This window comes from Battus philenor, unplaced genomic scaffold (genome assembly GCF_028537555.1).
Source record: "Battus philenor isolate CCGP_79_NKW_IND1 unplaced genomic scaffold, ilBatPhil1.0.hap1 SCAF_14, whole genome shotgun sequence".
Taxonomy (NCBI): Eukaryota; Metazoa; Arthropoda; class Insecta; order Lepidoptera; family Papilionidae; genus Battus; species Battus philenor.
Genome location: NW_027181676.1, coordinates 2730633 through 2743894, shown reverse-complemented (window position 1 = coordinate 2743894; position 13262 = coordinate 2730633). Strand labels below are relative to the sequence as shown.

Here is a 13262-nt window from a genome sequence, read left to right as displayed (position 1 = left end):
AAAACGCTTAAAAAGTAGAAAAAAAATTCCGCATAAAAACTGTTTAAAGTTTGTATAGCGGATTGTTTGGTATAGCTTATTGCATCAATCAATGAGAATTTAAAAAATACTTTCGACAAACAGCGGCAGAATTCAAAGACAAAAGTGAAGCCGCGATGTAGGAGAAATCTAACACTTTAAAACCCATCCGGCTTTTCCCACGGGCTGCGGTGAGGCTTCGTTTGTAAAGCTTGTAACACATCACTTGCTGTAAAATGTAAAAATATTTATCAAATTTCGGATAGATCTAAATGTTACTTTGTTATTAAAAATATACATAATACACAACGTTTATTATAGCAGTTGTAACTGCAACGTTGTCTAAGAAGCGACACTTTAACAACGGCAAAGAAAAAAATATCGATAGTAAAAACAGTCATATCACCAAAGAAGGCAAAAGATATAAGCCGTCAACAAGTGCACATATTGAATAGAAATATCTTATCTTCAATAGGAGTTTTGTATCCCAGCACTGGGATATACACAAGTACTCGTATTATTCGCGTGAATTACAACAGCTCTTTCAAGTTCAATTTTATAAGCAAGCGATAGAGATTTGTGACTGTGGTGGGCGTCCACAATTGCAAATAAATTAAAGAATAGTTTACATGTGACTACTTTTTTTAAACTTATACGACGAAAATTTCCTGGCCGATATATTTGTAGTGTAGTTATCGATGTCCAAGAAACAAAACCGAACATACTTTAAATAAGATTGGTTTTAACAAGAACAGTTTAAATCTCTGGTTAAAATTAAGGTATTACAAAAGCAGGGCGCAACGCAAACAAGTACGATTAACGTAAGAGAAAGAGATTGTGTCGCGCCGAGAAAATGACATGCGTGTAAACGCATCCTTAGCTTGTTATGTAACCAATAAGATAGAGACAAATATTTAATATATATATTACTTTATTATTATCCTTTCGCCTGTGTTAAACAAATTGTTTTTGTTGTGCTTATAGTTGCATTTATTTTAATACCGTGTTATACCAGATCTAAGTGAAGATGTGCTCATGTACGTTGTCGATGTGATCTTCTCCTAAATATATTACTTTTAATATCTAAACACCGTTATATTTTATTTTTAAATACTATAGGAAATTGTGTTGTCTCCAAAAGAAAATCCAAAGGATGGATATTTCCAAGGCGGGTCATGTGTCTCCAAATAGCGGGCATGAAAAAGTGATGTCAGACACTAGGAAGGTTACGTTCAGTTTTGCGTTTAGGAACGTTCAATATCAAGGTGGTGAGAAAATGGCCACAGATACAAACAATAAGAATATTCGTAATTAACAAAATAAATAGAAGGGAAGCCTTGAATTTTAAATTGAAATTTTTAAATGTATTTAAGTATTAATATACTTTACATACATACATTATTTATAGCATCGTACAAGCATAGCAATTGATGTGTGCCACAAGCTTCAACAGCGTAACAGTGCCCACCATGACAATGCACGATCGAACCGAACAAATGCACTACTACTTTGTATGGGAGAAATTGAAAGCATATTTTACTTAACGGTATTGATACTATGGCATTGTCTATTTTTTCATTACGATTACATATATAAACGTGATACAAACAGCATACATGTAAATTGTTTAATGAACATTTTTTTACGTTAAAGAACGCTCCATGTTTATAATAACAGTAAATAACAGTGAAAGGTTCTGGAGTGAAAACTGCGGACCACCCAGTGTAGTAAAGCCTTTACCCACGAGATGAACAGACGACTTTGTTACGGTGGTCTAAAGACGCTGATGCAGGCGGCTTCCAACTGGTCCTTTCCAATATTTATAGAGAGATCTATATCCAACAGTAGAGGTCCTAGGATTAAAATGACCAACAGTAAAAGACTTCTGTAATGATAAAATCCTTCTAAACACAAAGACTCATATATATTATAATGAACGTAAGATAAAAAACTAAAATGACCACCATAGACAAAACTGTCTCAATAAAACCATGCATCTTGATATTTGAATATTTATGACACTAATAAAATATCAAGATTAAATAAACCTATCAAAGAGATGATTTGACGTCGTAAATATTTTGTATTATTGCAAGCTTAGGCGTATACTGACTAAACCTGTCAGTAGAAGATAGAGTTGGTCAAGTTTTGACTAAATCTATCTTCTATATTTAGCCACGTAATGATTTGAAGCGATATTATGAAATATACACAGATCCTAATACTTTGTTGACGGCGTAGTATCTGTTTTTACTGGCACATACTACGCAGCTTTTTCTTTATCTCGTCGGCCCATAGACGCTCAACCTTTTAAACTGTGAATGTCAACTAGCGAATATTATAATATATATATATAGATATATATATATATATATATATATAGAGTAAATTATATGCATAAAAGTTAGCCTGCGAAATAAATACACAAATATTCGATTCAGTCTCCGCCCATCAATCAAGTTGAGAAAAGTACTTACTTTACGTAATTTTAAAGAAGTATGTGTATTTAAAATGCACCCCAATGCATAGACGATATAAATCTTACTCAAACAAGATTACAGTACGCAAGAGAATTTTTCGAAATTACATTTAGTAAACAGAATACTAAATCCGTATACGATCTACGTATTTATATTGATTCGTTTAAGAAAAACGAAATCATCTTCATCTTATTAGTTTTAACCCCTTTGATGCCATTTCTGTTTCACTCACACATAATTTTTTCGCTTAATCGCACAATTACATACTAAAACTTATTTATAATTAAAACTAACGTGTCTATCATAATAATGATTATCATTTCAGCCATAGGATGTCTATCACTGGACAACTACCGTTTCCATAGATTTCCAAAAGGACCAGTTGGAACCGGCATCCAGTATATTCTGATGACTTTAACAAGGCAATATTGTACCAGTAGTTAAAGGCAATCACCACACCATTCATTTGTAGAAACTAGCGCATCTACACAAATAGATAAAATGAAATGGATTGTCTGTTTTTAACGCTTTTTACTTTATGCATATGCATATATACGGTACATATACCAGAATAACATTGATATGAAATTTTTATCCATCTGTCTATCTGTTTGTTCCGATTAATATCTGAAATGGGTTGATCTATTTTGACCGGATTTATATTTGCAGGTAGCTAATGTAATTACAAGTAACTTAGGCAACATTTATTTTAGAAATATTAAAGGAGACATAGTGTTTGTAAAAATTTTACATGAATTGCAAAATATTTTTTTTTTTGCTAAATTCCACGCAGATAAAGTCGGAGATATACCTAGTAACTAATATTGAAAATTAAAATTTGAACTTAAAAACTAATAATAAAATTGCTAAAATAGTACAAAATTTAAACTAAAGGATATGAATAAAAAGAAAATAAACAATAATTGGAAATATGAAAAGAAATTGTACATCACAGCACTCTGCATTATCAAGGAGGACGGACAACCGCGCCTTGTTTAATAAATCCATAAAAACCACGCCTTATGTTAAATAAATCCAAAAAAACTACCGATAAAAAAATGGTCCACATTCTTCGCAAAGTGTATACGAAACAGTGAATATACAACACTTGTAGAAAGGAGGCCGTCGTAAACGCAAGGAAACTAGTTAGCGAGCTAGTAATGAAGGCGCTCGAGATAATATCGAGCAGTCGACGCGAATTTATAATTAAGAATCGAGATTTGAGACCGCAAAACATGGGTGCTATTAGCTGGAGAAAATGTTTTGTTTGTATCATCATCGTTTTTGCTGTAAGACATCCTGCACAGATTAACTAAACGTCCGGTCGGGAGTGGCCTGCATCGAGCGATTTCATGGTCGTGCAGACTAGAACCTTAAGGCTTCAGCGGCTATCTGTTCTGCGTACTATATTGCCTTCCCCCTGCTTATTTGTATCTCATATTTGTTACAATATTAGTATTGCTGACAAACGTATAAAACGTATTTAAACAAAGGAATCTGTATCCTAGAAAACTGCGATCCCGAGGTCGTTTATTTCCAAACCGTTATAATTTAAAAGCTAATAGAATTCGGTACGATATGATAGGACATAATATAATACAAAAAAATACATTTATTTCTAAATAAACTTGTTGAAAAATTAACAAAGTTTACTGTCGTAGATATTAGGATCAATATTACTAGTTAAAAAAAATATTTATTTGTAAATTGTAAGCTTGACTTTCACTGTGCAGAAACTTTAATGGTAAAAGGGAGTACCGAAACGCATCTAGGCCTAGGAATTTTGAAGTTCAAAATAAACGAACACCAATTGGCAATCGTTCCCAATCGAATTTTGAAATATCATAAATTGATCATATTATGAAAAATTTTTATGACTCTATGAGTTAACTCGACAGAGTGAAGAACTTAAAATCCAGAGATATATTGCGATTTAATCAATTGAAAGGTACAGTCACCGGCCATTTCTCTACATTACTATGGATGGTGATTGTAAAAATGGCGGACCAACGGTGACTCTACCAAAAGTACATGCCTACGAAGAAGAAACTTGAGTACACAATCATTTCAACCACGAGATATCTACTGCTGAACTTAGACCTTCACCATAGATTTCTAATAAGACAGGTTGAAATTTGCCTTAATCAAGCATCTTCCGAAGAATTTAAAAAGGTTGTATGTCTTTGCCGATCCGTGATCTTCACTCCAGAACTTCAAGGGCTTCCATCGCTATATAGCCTTTCCACTACAACTTCAACTTCAATAAGGACGAATTAATATTATTTAAATTTTACCTTGTGAAAACATTCAACAAACATACATCGGAACATAATGAAATGTTCGATTATTTAATTTCAAACTTTCACGCAATCGAAATGCGATCATTACGTGCTTAAATGTCTAAAATAGAATAATTAGAAATCGACTGATAGATGCCGTCTCAATCGTTAACAGTGGTCCCCGAGCTATGAGCCATCTGTATGAGACAGCAGACGGCCGCCGGCGAAACCGTTACATAAAGCATTCATTGATATTGAATAATTATGTATTTAAATTACATTTCTATTTATCTAACAATAGTAATGAATATAATAAAAATGAACACAACTTTGTTAATGTTTCATTGTTGACCATGATAATACAAGTATTCAGAAAAATATACTTATGACAAAGATCGAAGATATGATTTTAAAAGGAGAGACGCGGTTTTAGTAAGCTCCCACTAGGTTAACAGACGGCATAGTTAAGATCGGTGGAAGTCGCTGAATGCAAGCAGCATAGGACAGATCTTTGGGGCAGGCCTTTGCATTGGGTGACTGAAAAGAAGATAAAAAGAAAAGGACAAATGATTGAGCATCGGGATTTGGCTTCAACAATTGTAAATAAATATAAAGATGCGTTTACATAGACACTTAATGGGTGTGAAATTAACTATTTACATAATTATTGTAAGCGAAAACAGATTGATAGTATTTTTAAGAATTCCATCTGCAGTTTAGAAAGAAGTATTGTTCTATTAATTAAAATAAATATGAATTATTAAATACAAAAGCGTAAAGGGATCATTAAAGTTGACTGAAGCACAAAGAAGTAGGTTCGATACAACTGACACATAAAAAGGCGCGAGCGCATAGTGTAATTACCGGTAAAAGAACTGCCAATCGGCATTTTTATCAAACAGGTTGCGGTTGTTGGTTGTGTAACTAGCGTCATAATTTGACAGCTGTCAAAATGGCGGGTAAGTTAGTGGCAGGTAGCTGCCGAATGCCAGAGGGTGCGTGATCGCGTGACTGACTTGTCAGGCATGCGTTTGTACATCAGACGGCGAGACGATGGACGTTGCGAGTCGCAGCAAAAACTGGTTGTGTGCACCTTTTAAAATTCATTAGCTAAAAGGTCACAGAGCAAATTGCGTGCTGACCACGGTTGGTAACATTTACGCACCTTTATTAAACCGTTACAAATGCCGCGATCAAAAGGCTTGGCACGTGTTAATTGCTACGCGAATTGTTTTAAAGATCTATATTTACAAATGTACTTTTTATTACTGTTTGGGGTGCTTTATTGGAGCATTTTTGCAAAATGTTCTACGTCGAGCGACAAATGTCAATTGTGAGAATTATCGACGCATGATAACGGTTTCTTTTAACTATACACGATGATGCAACTGTACGTATACTCAGCCAGAGATTCAATGAATTTGCTAGGGAAGTTTTCCGGCAAAAACTAATCAGTCGCTTTGGGGATATTGATTTAACTAAGATGGAATTTTTATCGACTTCAATGGGAGGGTTTACAATGACAATCCCCGAATTCTTATGAATTTAAAAGAAAATGGTCTTCGAGAAATTAGATCCAATGAACCAAGTTTACAACAGCATGTAGCGCAGGGCACGAAGCTGCAGCACGAATTATGTGCAACTCTTTTATTAAAACCGTTATCGAAGTAGCTCTCCAACATTATTGTGATAAAATTGGTAAAAAAGCGGTCTAAGCATTTGATGCTCTGTTACATTTAATTTAATTTTAAACAACTCACCTGATCGCCACGTGGTTTTCTACTGAATTCCGTGGCGCCACACTCCATTCTTTGCGCCTGAAACAAAACACAGTTTGAATTTATTTTACCAATATATTGGTGATCAAAAAGTTACGAAATCATCCATGCGTCTGGGTATACGCATAAATAATAAAGCTCCACGAGACATCTTAGGCATCTGCTTTTTCGTAATTTTAAATCTAAAATTAAAAGTATCTTATTGATTAAACCTTTTAACATTAAAGAGTTTTTAGTTGATCTAAATGTGTGGAACTTGGTCTGTTGACTTATTTAAATAATTGATGTTATACTGTACACATGAGCACTTGTCAAATTTTATTAAAAAGAGCAACTGTTGAGTTTCTTACCGACCCTTCTCAACAAATCAGCGTTCCAAGTCTGTAGTAGGGTACTATTTATAATGTTAAAATAATAGACGATTTAACAGCGCATTTATATGCTTACTTGAATGAAGATATTTTCGTGTTGAATATATTTATTTTTAACTGAAATTGTAAATAAAAATACTTATCCCGTTTTTACATCCCTGTTTGTTTTTTTTTCGTGTGGATATTTTATTCTAGACGTTCTAATTGTTTTCTAAGAAATATAAATTTGAGCATCCAGTTTGTCATTTTTCATCACCTTGATTATCATTTTAGCCATAAAACGTCCGTTGCCAGACTTATGCCTTCCCGGTATATAAAAGACTTCGGGTATTTATATTATATACATATTTAACCAAAAGAAATCTGTTCTTATCTATTCCAATTGCCAAACAAAGTTTAACGGATACCTCGATTTTTATACATCAATATTAATTAAAAGTTATTAGCATTTGTACAAAACATGACAGTGTTCGTATCTCGCAAGAAATTGTTAGGTTATTTATTTATTTAATATTATTTATTGTACACGCTAGGACACATTTCAATAGTTTCATATTAACAAACAAAAAAGTACAATGGGCGGTCTTATCACACAAGGTAATCTCTTATAGACAACCATAGCATGGAAACAATAGAAGTATAAATGGCTAGTTAACATGTACAAAAACTACATATATACAAACAATCACATATATGTATATAGCATATATATTTATAATAAATAAGGTATAATACGTATTATAAATATAACACAATAATAAATAAAAACAAAAAATTAAGTCTACTAGTAATATTTTTATGTTTGTAATTAGCATAAAATTTTGTAATTTTATAAGTAAGTCGTAATCACTGATACTATCTTATGTTGGCATAGCTTACATAAACCTTTTAAAACTACTAATGCAATTTTTTAATTAATCGTGCATTTATTTTTTGAACGCACTCGATTAAAACCATCTCCCGTCTAATATAAACAATATTACCAACTTGACCTGCCATTTTTTTGCAATGTAGGAAACCTCGAACATAAATAAAGTGCAATTGACGTAAAAAGAGCAATGCTCATCAAACGCATAAAGCGCAGGAAAGCGCAGTACATCCGCTGCACCCAGAAAGCACTTCCTTCGGTAATATTTCACTGCATTATCGTACTTAATTCCTGGTAATAAGAGTTAAGGTGACTGCAATATTACCTTTGCACCGGTAGGAACATCTATTGAGTTCAAAACATCCATATATGTAAGAAAGCAGTTAAGCTGATGAAGTCCACATGCAGCTGGATAACGCACTAGATGACAACGATAATAATTTTCTTAAATATTGATTTTGGCAAAACGTTTTACTTTTCGTTTTGTTCCAATAATGTATTTATTTTATTTACTTAATAATCTTTATTGTACACGTTTGAAAATATATAAAGAGTTTCATAATTATAAACAAAAAAGTACATCGGTCTTATTACACGAGGCAATCTCTTTCAGACAACCATAGTAATGTATCCACATTTAGACTTTTTTTGTCATAGACAATTTTTGTTTGCCCATCGGAATTCACAACGGATATTCACAAGTGACTGGATGTAAATACACCTGGAGGTATCGGAGAATTTAGCACTCCTATTTCAGATTACCCGAGGATATATGAAGCTTAACTTGATTTATTTCTATTAAGAAATAAATATCAACATAGTAGGATTGCCACTACTCACAAATAAGTTTCCAAAGGATGGGCAGTATCTCTGCGTATTCTTTGGAAACCTATCTTGCGATCGTCGACCCGCCTGTGCCAAGCGTGGCGATTACGGTACGTTCCTCCTTAAAAATCTTTAAAACAAAAAACATTTTTTTGTATTGCTAGCTTAATACAAAAAAAATTATAAGACATCCAATGATATGATATTCGTAATGGTTTCTATTCCAACATTACGCATAATAAGTAGATATGAAACATCGATTTTTGTCCTAATATATGACGGTTACTTTATGGCATTCCTACAAACTTTAATAGCAGTTGTGATGTTATATTAACATACAAATTGAGGCCCTAACAGTGGAATCAAATCTACAACTAAAACTAAGCAACCCAAATATGTATAACATGGTTGTAGTTAAATACTAGGATAACAAAAATATCTTTATTTTTGTTATCCTGGTATTTTTGCTCACGAAATACTTACAAAGAAGGCCAGCACCAAGTTCATCTTTTTTAAAAAAAAAAAAGCGTGAGTAACAAGACGTTGTTGGGTAGGGCGTATCGCTTACCAAGAGGTTAAAGTTTTGCCCGTCTCATAACTTTATAAACAAAAATACAATTTTTTTAATCTATTTTGAATTAAGAATGCAGCCAGTATCTGCAATCTTTAATCCTGGCAATATTGTTTGTAAGGCAATCAATCTTATGCTTATTAAAATTGTAATAGCCTTCAACTATTTTTCATTTTTACAAGCAGTAAAAAAGTGTATCAAATATTGAGTTTATATACTTATATGTAACACTTTCGAATTAACGGAAAAATAACTACCTGTTGTGTAAAGAAAGGATCGGTTGACCTTTTCAAAACAATTTAATATTTTTAATCTAAAACAGTGTTTCCCAACAAGAGGGCAACTTGATTGTTTAGTTTGTGAACCCTTTCGCTTTTATATAAAAAATATATAGAAGGTTCAAGAATTCTAAAGAAGCTAAGGTGGGGTATGGCATATAAAAGTTTGAAAAATACTCATCTACAGGTTGATTGGAAATAGGTGATGTAGATTTAAAGCTTTGCTGACAAATGATTTACATCAATAAGCAATCACCCTGTAGACATTCGCTTTAATGCACTTAATCTATATTTAGTAAAACGGAACTCTCTCCAGAGAAACACACATTCATTCCGTTCCATGTCCGAAGCCCTCTTCAAATTCCTGACGTGCCAATGTAAAATCAACGGTTGCGTTACAGAGTTTGTTTTGTGTACGAAGTTAGCAAAGCTATTTTAATGCGTCTACAGGAGGCAATATTAATAACTGTCGGAGACGCGATCCTGCGCCGGCGCCGGCGCAACAGCACGACGCAGTTAGCCTTGACGAAAATTCTTCTCACATACTGCGTATTTGGCATCACAAAACAAATAGTATATTGTTATTAAACGAAAATATTCTGTGTTCGCTTAAGAAAATTTCCATTTATTTCCATAAGAATTAGAATTTGAAAAATAATAATATGTAATATGGGCAACGTCTTATGAATATAAATTACAAACAACTATCATTTCTTCACCCGCAGGTCGTTCACCCCTGAACAGAGGCCTCCTTCATAGATGTCTGCAACAAGCGTATTCCTCTTGTTACGTATTCTCGTTTGATGTTGATGCTGTTAGCCCGGGGACTTTTACAGCTACGTCGGAACTAAATTCCCGGAACGAAAGAATCCGTGAACTTAAAAATGAAACAAAAGCTTGACAGATGCATTCCAGTTGCACAAAGTCGTTTGCACATAATACACCGCTCTACCTGAGTAGAGTTGTAGTAGTGTTAATGTTGTTTATATGCGAATTGGGCCACAGACAAGCCAAGGAGAGATCCGGATCCCACCTCGCATATCCCTATGACCTTATAAAGAGCGCCTGTCCACCTTGTGAGTGGAAGCCTTTCACTGTGCTCGCCGATCTGTGTTCCTGTTCATGTATGCAATATAAACCACTACCATAGGACTATGCTCGTTACTTTCGACCTAATTCGATTTTGTAGAGAAATTCGGGGGTATACTCTCTTGCGTGGCTCGTTAAGCGCCAGATTTTTTTTGAATTTGACAGGACGAGAGGAGGACTTAGAGAAGTCCTTTCCAGAAAACCCAAAGGATTTCAATAATAAAACTACTACCTTATGTTATAATACACATTAGGTGTTTCCCAAGTCAACTCTGTTAAATGTAAACATATTCGAAACACGTATACATTATCCTGTCACGAGTGCTGGAAAGATATTTAATGTGAATGCATCGGTGGGTATGTAATATAAATTTAAACTACATATAAACGCTTGTCAAGAGAAAATCAGATAGAAGGATCCATTAAAAACAGGTTTAAGAACCAACAACAAAATTGAAGGAAAAGGTTAATTATTCAATAAGCGAATATTTAAATGATAAGAAACTTTGGCAGTGTTGTCGCCTGATTATTTTGTTTTTATTCAGGCTATGTCGGATAAAGTGTATATAGATAAAACTTTGTTAAACTTTATATGTTGTTGCGGAGTTTCTTCCTGCTTCCTTTACACAACTATAACATCTTTCAAAGCAGAGTAGAGTCAAAAATAAAATAGATTAAAAAATAAACTTCCTGTGTTGAATAAACATATTTTTATCAACGTGCTTGGTTGATGAAAACTAACGTCTATCACTGATTTATATTTACTTGTTTTTACGTTTTCTATAATAAATACCGCAGTACATTAAAAGTTAAAATATGACAATAACATTTTTTTATCTATATTACAAATTAATCCTTATATCCCCTGACCGCTAATACTTGAGAAAGACTTAATTAACGTTTAAAGTTAAAAACAATTTACATTACATCTGTAATGTCGATATCGCATTCGTAAGAGCAGCGGTAAAGTGTACGTGGCAATAAATTTAAAAACATGTTTTTTACACAGACATTTATATGTCTCCTGTTGTTTATTTACGTATTAGAAAATAAAAGTAACAATGTTGTTTATCAAAAATCATTACAGTAAACGCTAAGTTTTTATTTATTAAGGTTTCGAAGTTATTTAAGAAACAACGCCTGTCGGGTTAAAATTAAATATCATTTTTACATTCTATTTGTACAATATCAGTTTTAATCAACAACATTGTAACTCTTCTTCATCTTCCTTTCAGCCGTTGGAAACCCAATGTAAGGCATAGGAATACCTCAAAGATGGCCGGTCTTATACTGCCTGCATCCTGTGGCTTTATGCAACCTTAATTATGTAGTCACTACATCTTAGTCGGGACATATCCGCCGCTTCTACCGGCATGTTGTCACCACTCGAGAACTCTTTTGGCTCCAACTGTGGCACGATCGATGTACCCCGCCTACTGCACTGCAGACAAGCAATTCCATTGACATTGGTTCTTCTGATTTATAATTAAACTTTAGTCCATTTGATGATCTCAATGTATGCACCATTTTGCATTGTTGATACCACAACTATGGTGACCACACGCGGTGGTCAATTAAACCGGGCAAACAATGCTATGGCTAAATACGGATCTTGCTAAACTCAACGGCTAAATGATTGCGCATGTCCAGACCGAACGGCGGCCGGGGACGCGGCGGGCATTTCAATGAGCCGCCGCAATGATCCGGCACTGATTAGCTGCGGACAAACATAAACTACTGAGTGACTCGAAAATGGGTCTACACATGTTGACTGATAATCAACAAGCTATATAGCTTATTAGCTATATAGCTAAATAGCAAATAGCATATTTTAAGTATAAAATTTTTAACTTTGTTAATTTACATAATATTTTTGTAGTATCATTACAGGGTATTCGAATTAAGAATTTCAATACATATTCACGTATATGTGTATAAATAAAGAAACATAAAATACAATTTGTTACGGAGCAGTCCATTTTATGCTTAAAATTATTTTATTATGACTTTTTATAAATTAATATTTAATTTATACTTGAAATATTCGTATATTTTTAACACTTTTGTCAGAGAATTAATAAAATAAATTGTTATGACTAACCATAAAAAATGGCAAATACTTTTATTTCTTAGCAGAGTCCATGCTTATGCGTATAAATCTTTTTTATTACACTCTAACTCATTGAAACTATCTCCGTATTTCCGTAGCGATAGTAAGTAGACGATTTAATAAATTTTAAAATTCTGTGAAAAATGCCTTGTAAGAATATTGCTGCAACGATGCGTTGTTATAATTGTAAATAAAGACACATGCTTGGGGGATCTTTTGTGACTTCACAGGTTTAATAGCTTATAATTGTCATAATATTATATAAGTAAACGAAGGCTAATTACAATTCCATTTTTTTAAAACTGAACTGTCATTGCGACCCTAAGGGCAATTTAACATTTCCCGGGTTTCAGGTGGCAGGGTGCAGTGGGTGCTTCACCGAAGACTCTCGCATCTAGCCGCAACATGCTACTATTTTAATGGATTGATAGGGCTCTGAACTCTTAAATTGCTTTGGTGAACGCACCATGGAGTGACAAGGCTTAAGAGCTCCCAGGAGGGGAAACTCGGCTTGGGCTGCTACACTTGGATATTACCTGCTTAGACTTCGGACACAAGTGCGCCCGACAAGGCCGAACCTCGGCGTGGTCCACTT

At 33.8% G+C, this 13262-nt stretch overlaps 1 protein-coding gene across 3 annotated transcripts in view; it reads right to left on the bottom strand.

Annotated features, from left to right (window-relative positions):
• The window catches only part of LOC137933864 (uncharacterized), a 180229-nt gene that overhangs the window by 56924 nt on the left and 110043 nt on the right, over positions 1 to 13262 (bottom strand). For all 3 annotated transcript variants that reach the window (XM_068777940.1, XM_068777941.1, XM_068777942.1), the window contains one exon: positions 6538 to 6594. In XM_068777940.1, coding sequence (XP_068634041.1) covers positions 6538 to 6594 — 57 coding nt within the window. The remainder of the gene's footprint in view (positions 1 to 6537; positions 6595 to 13262) is intronic.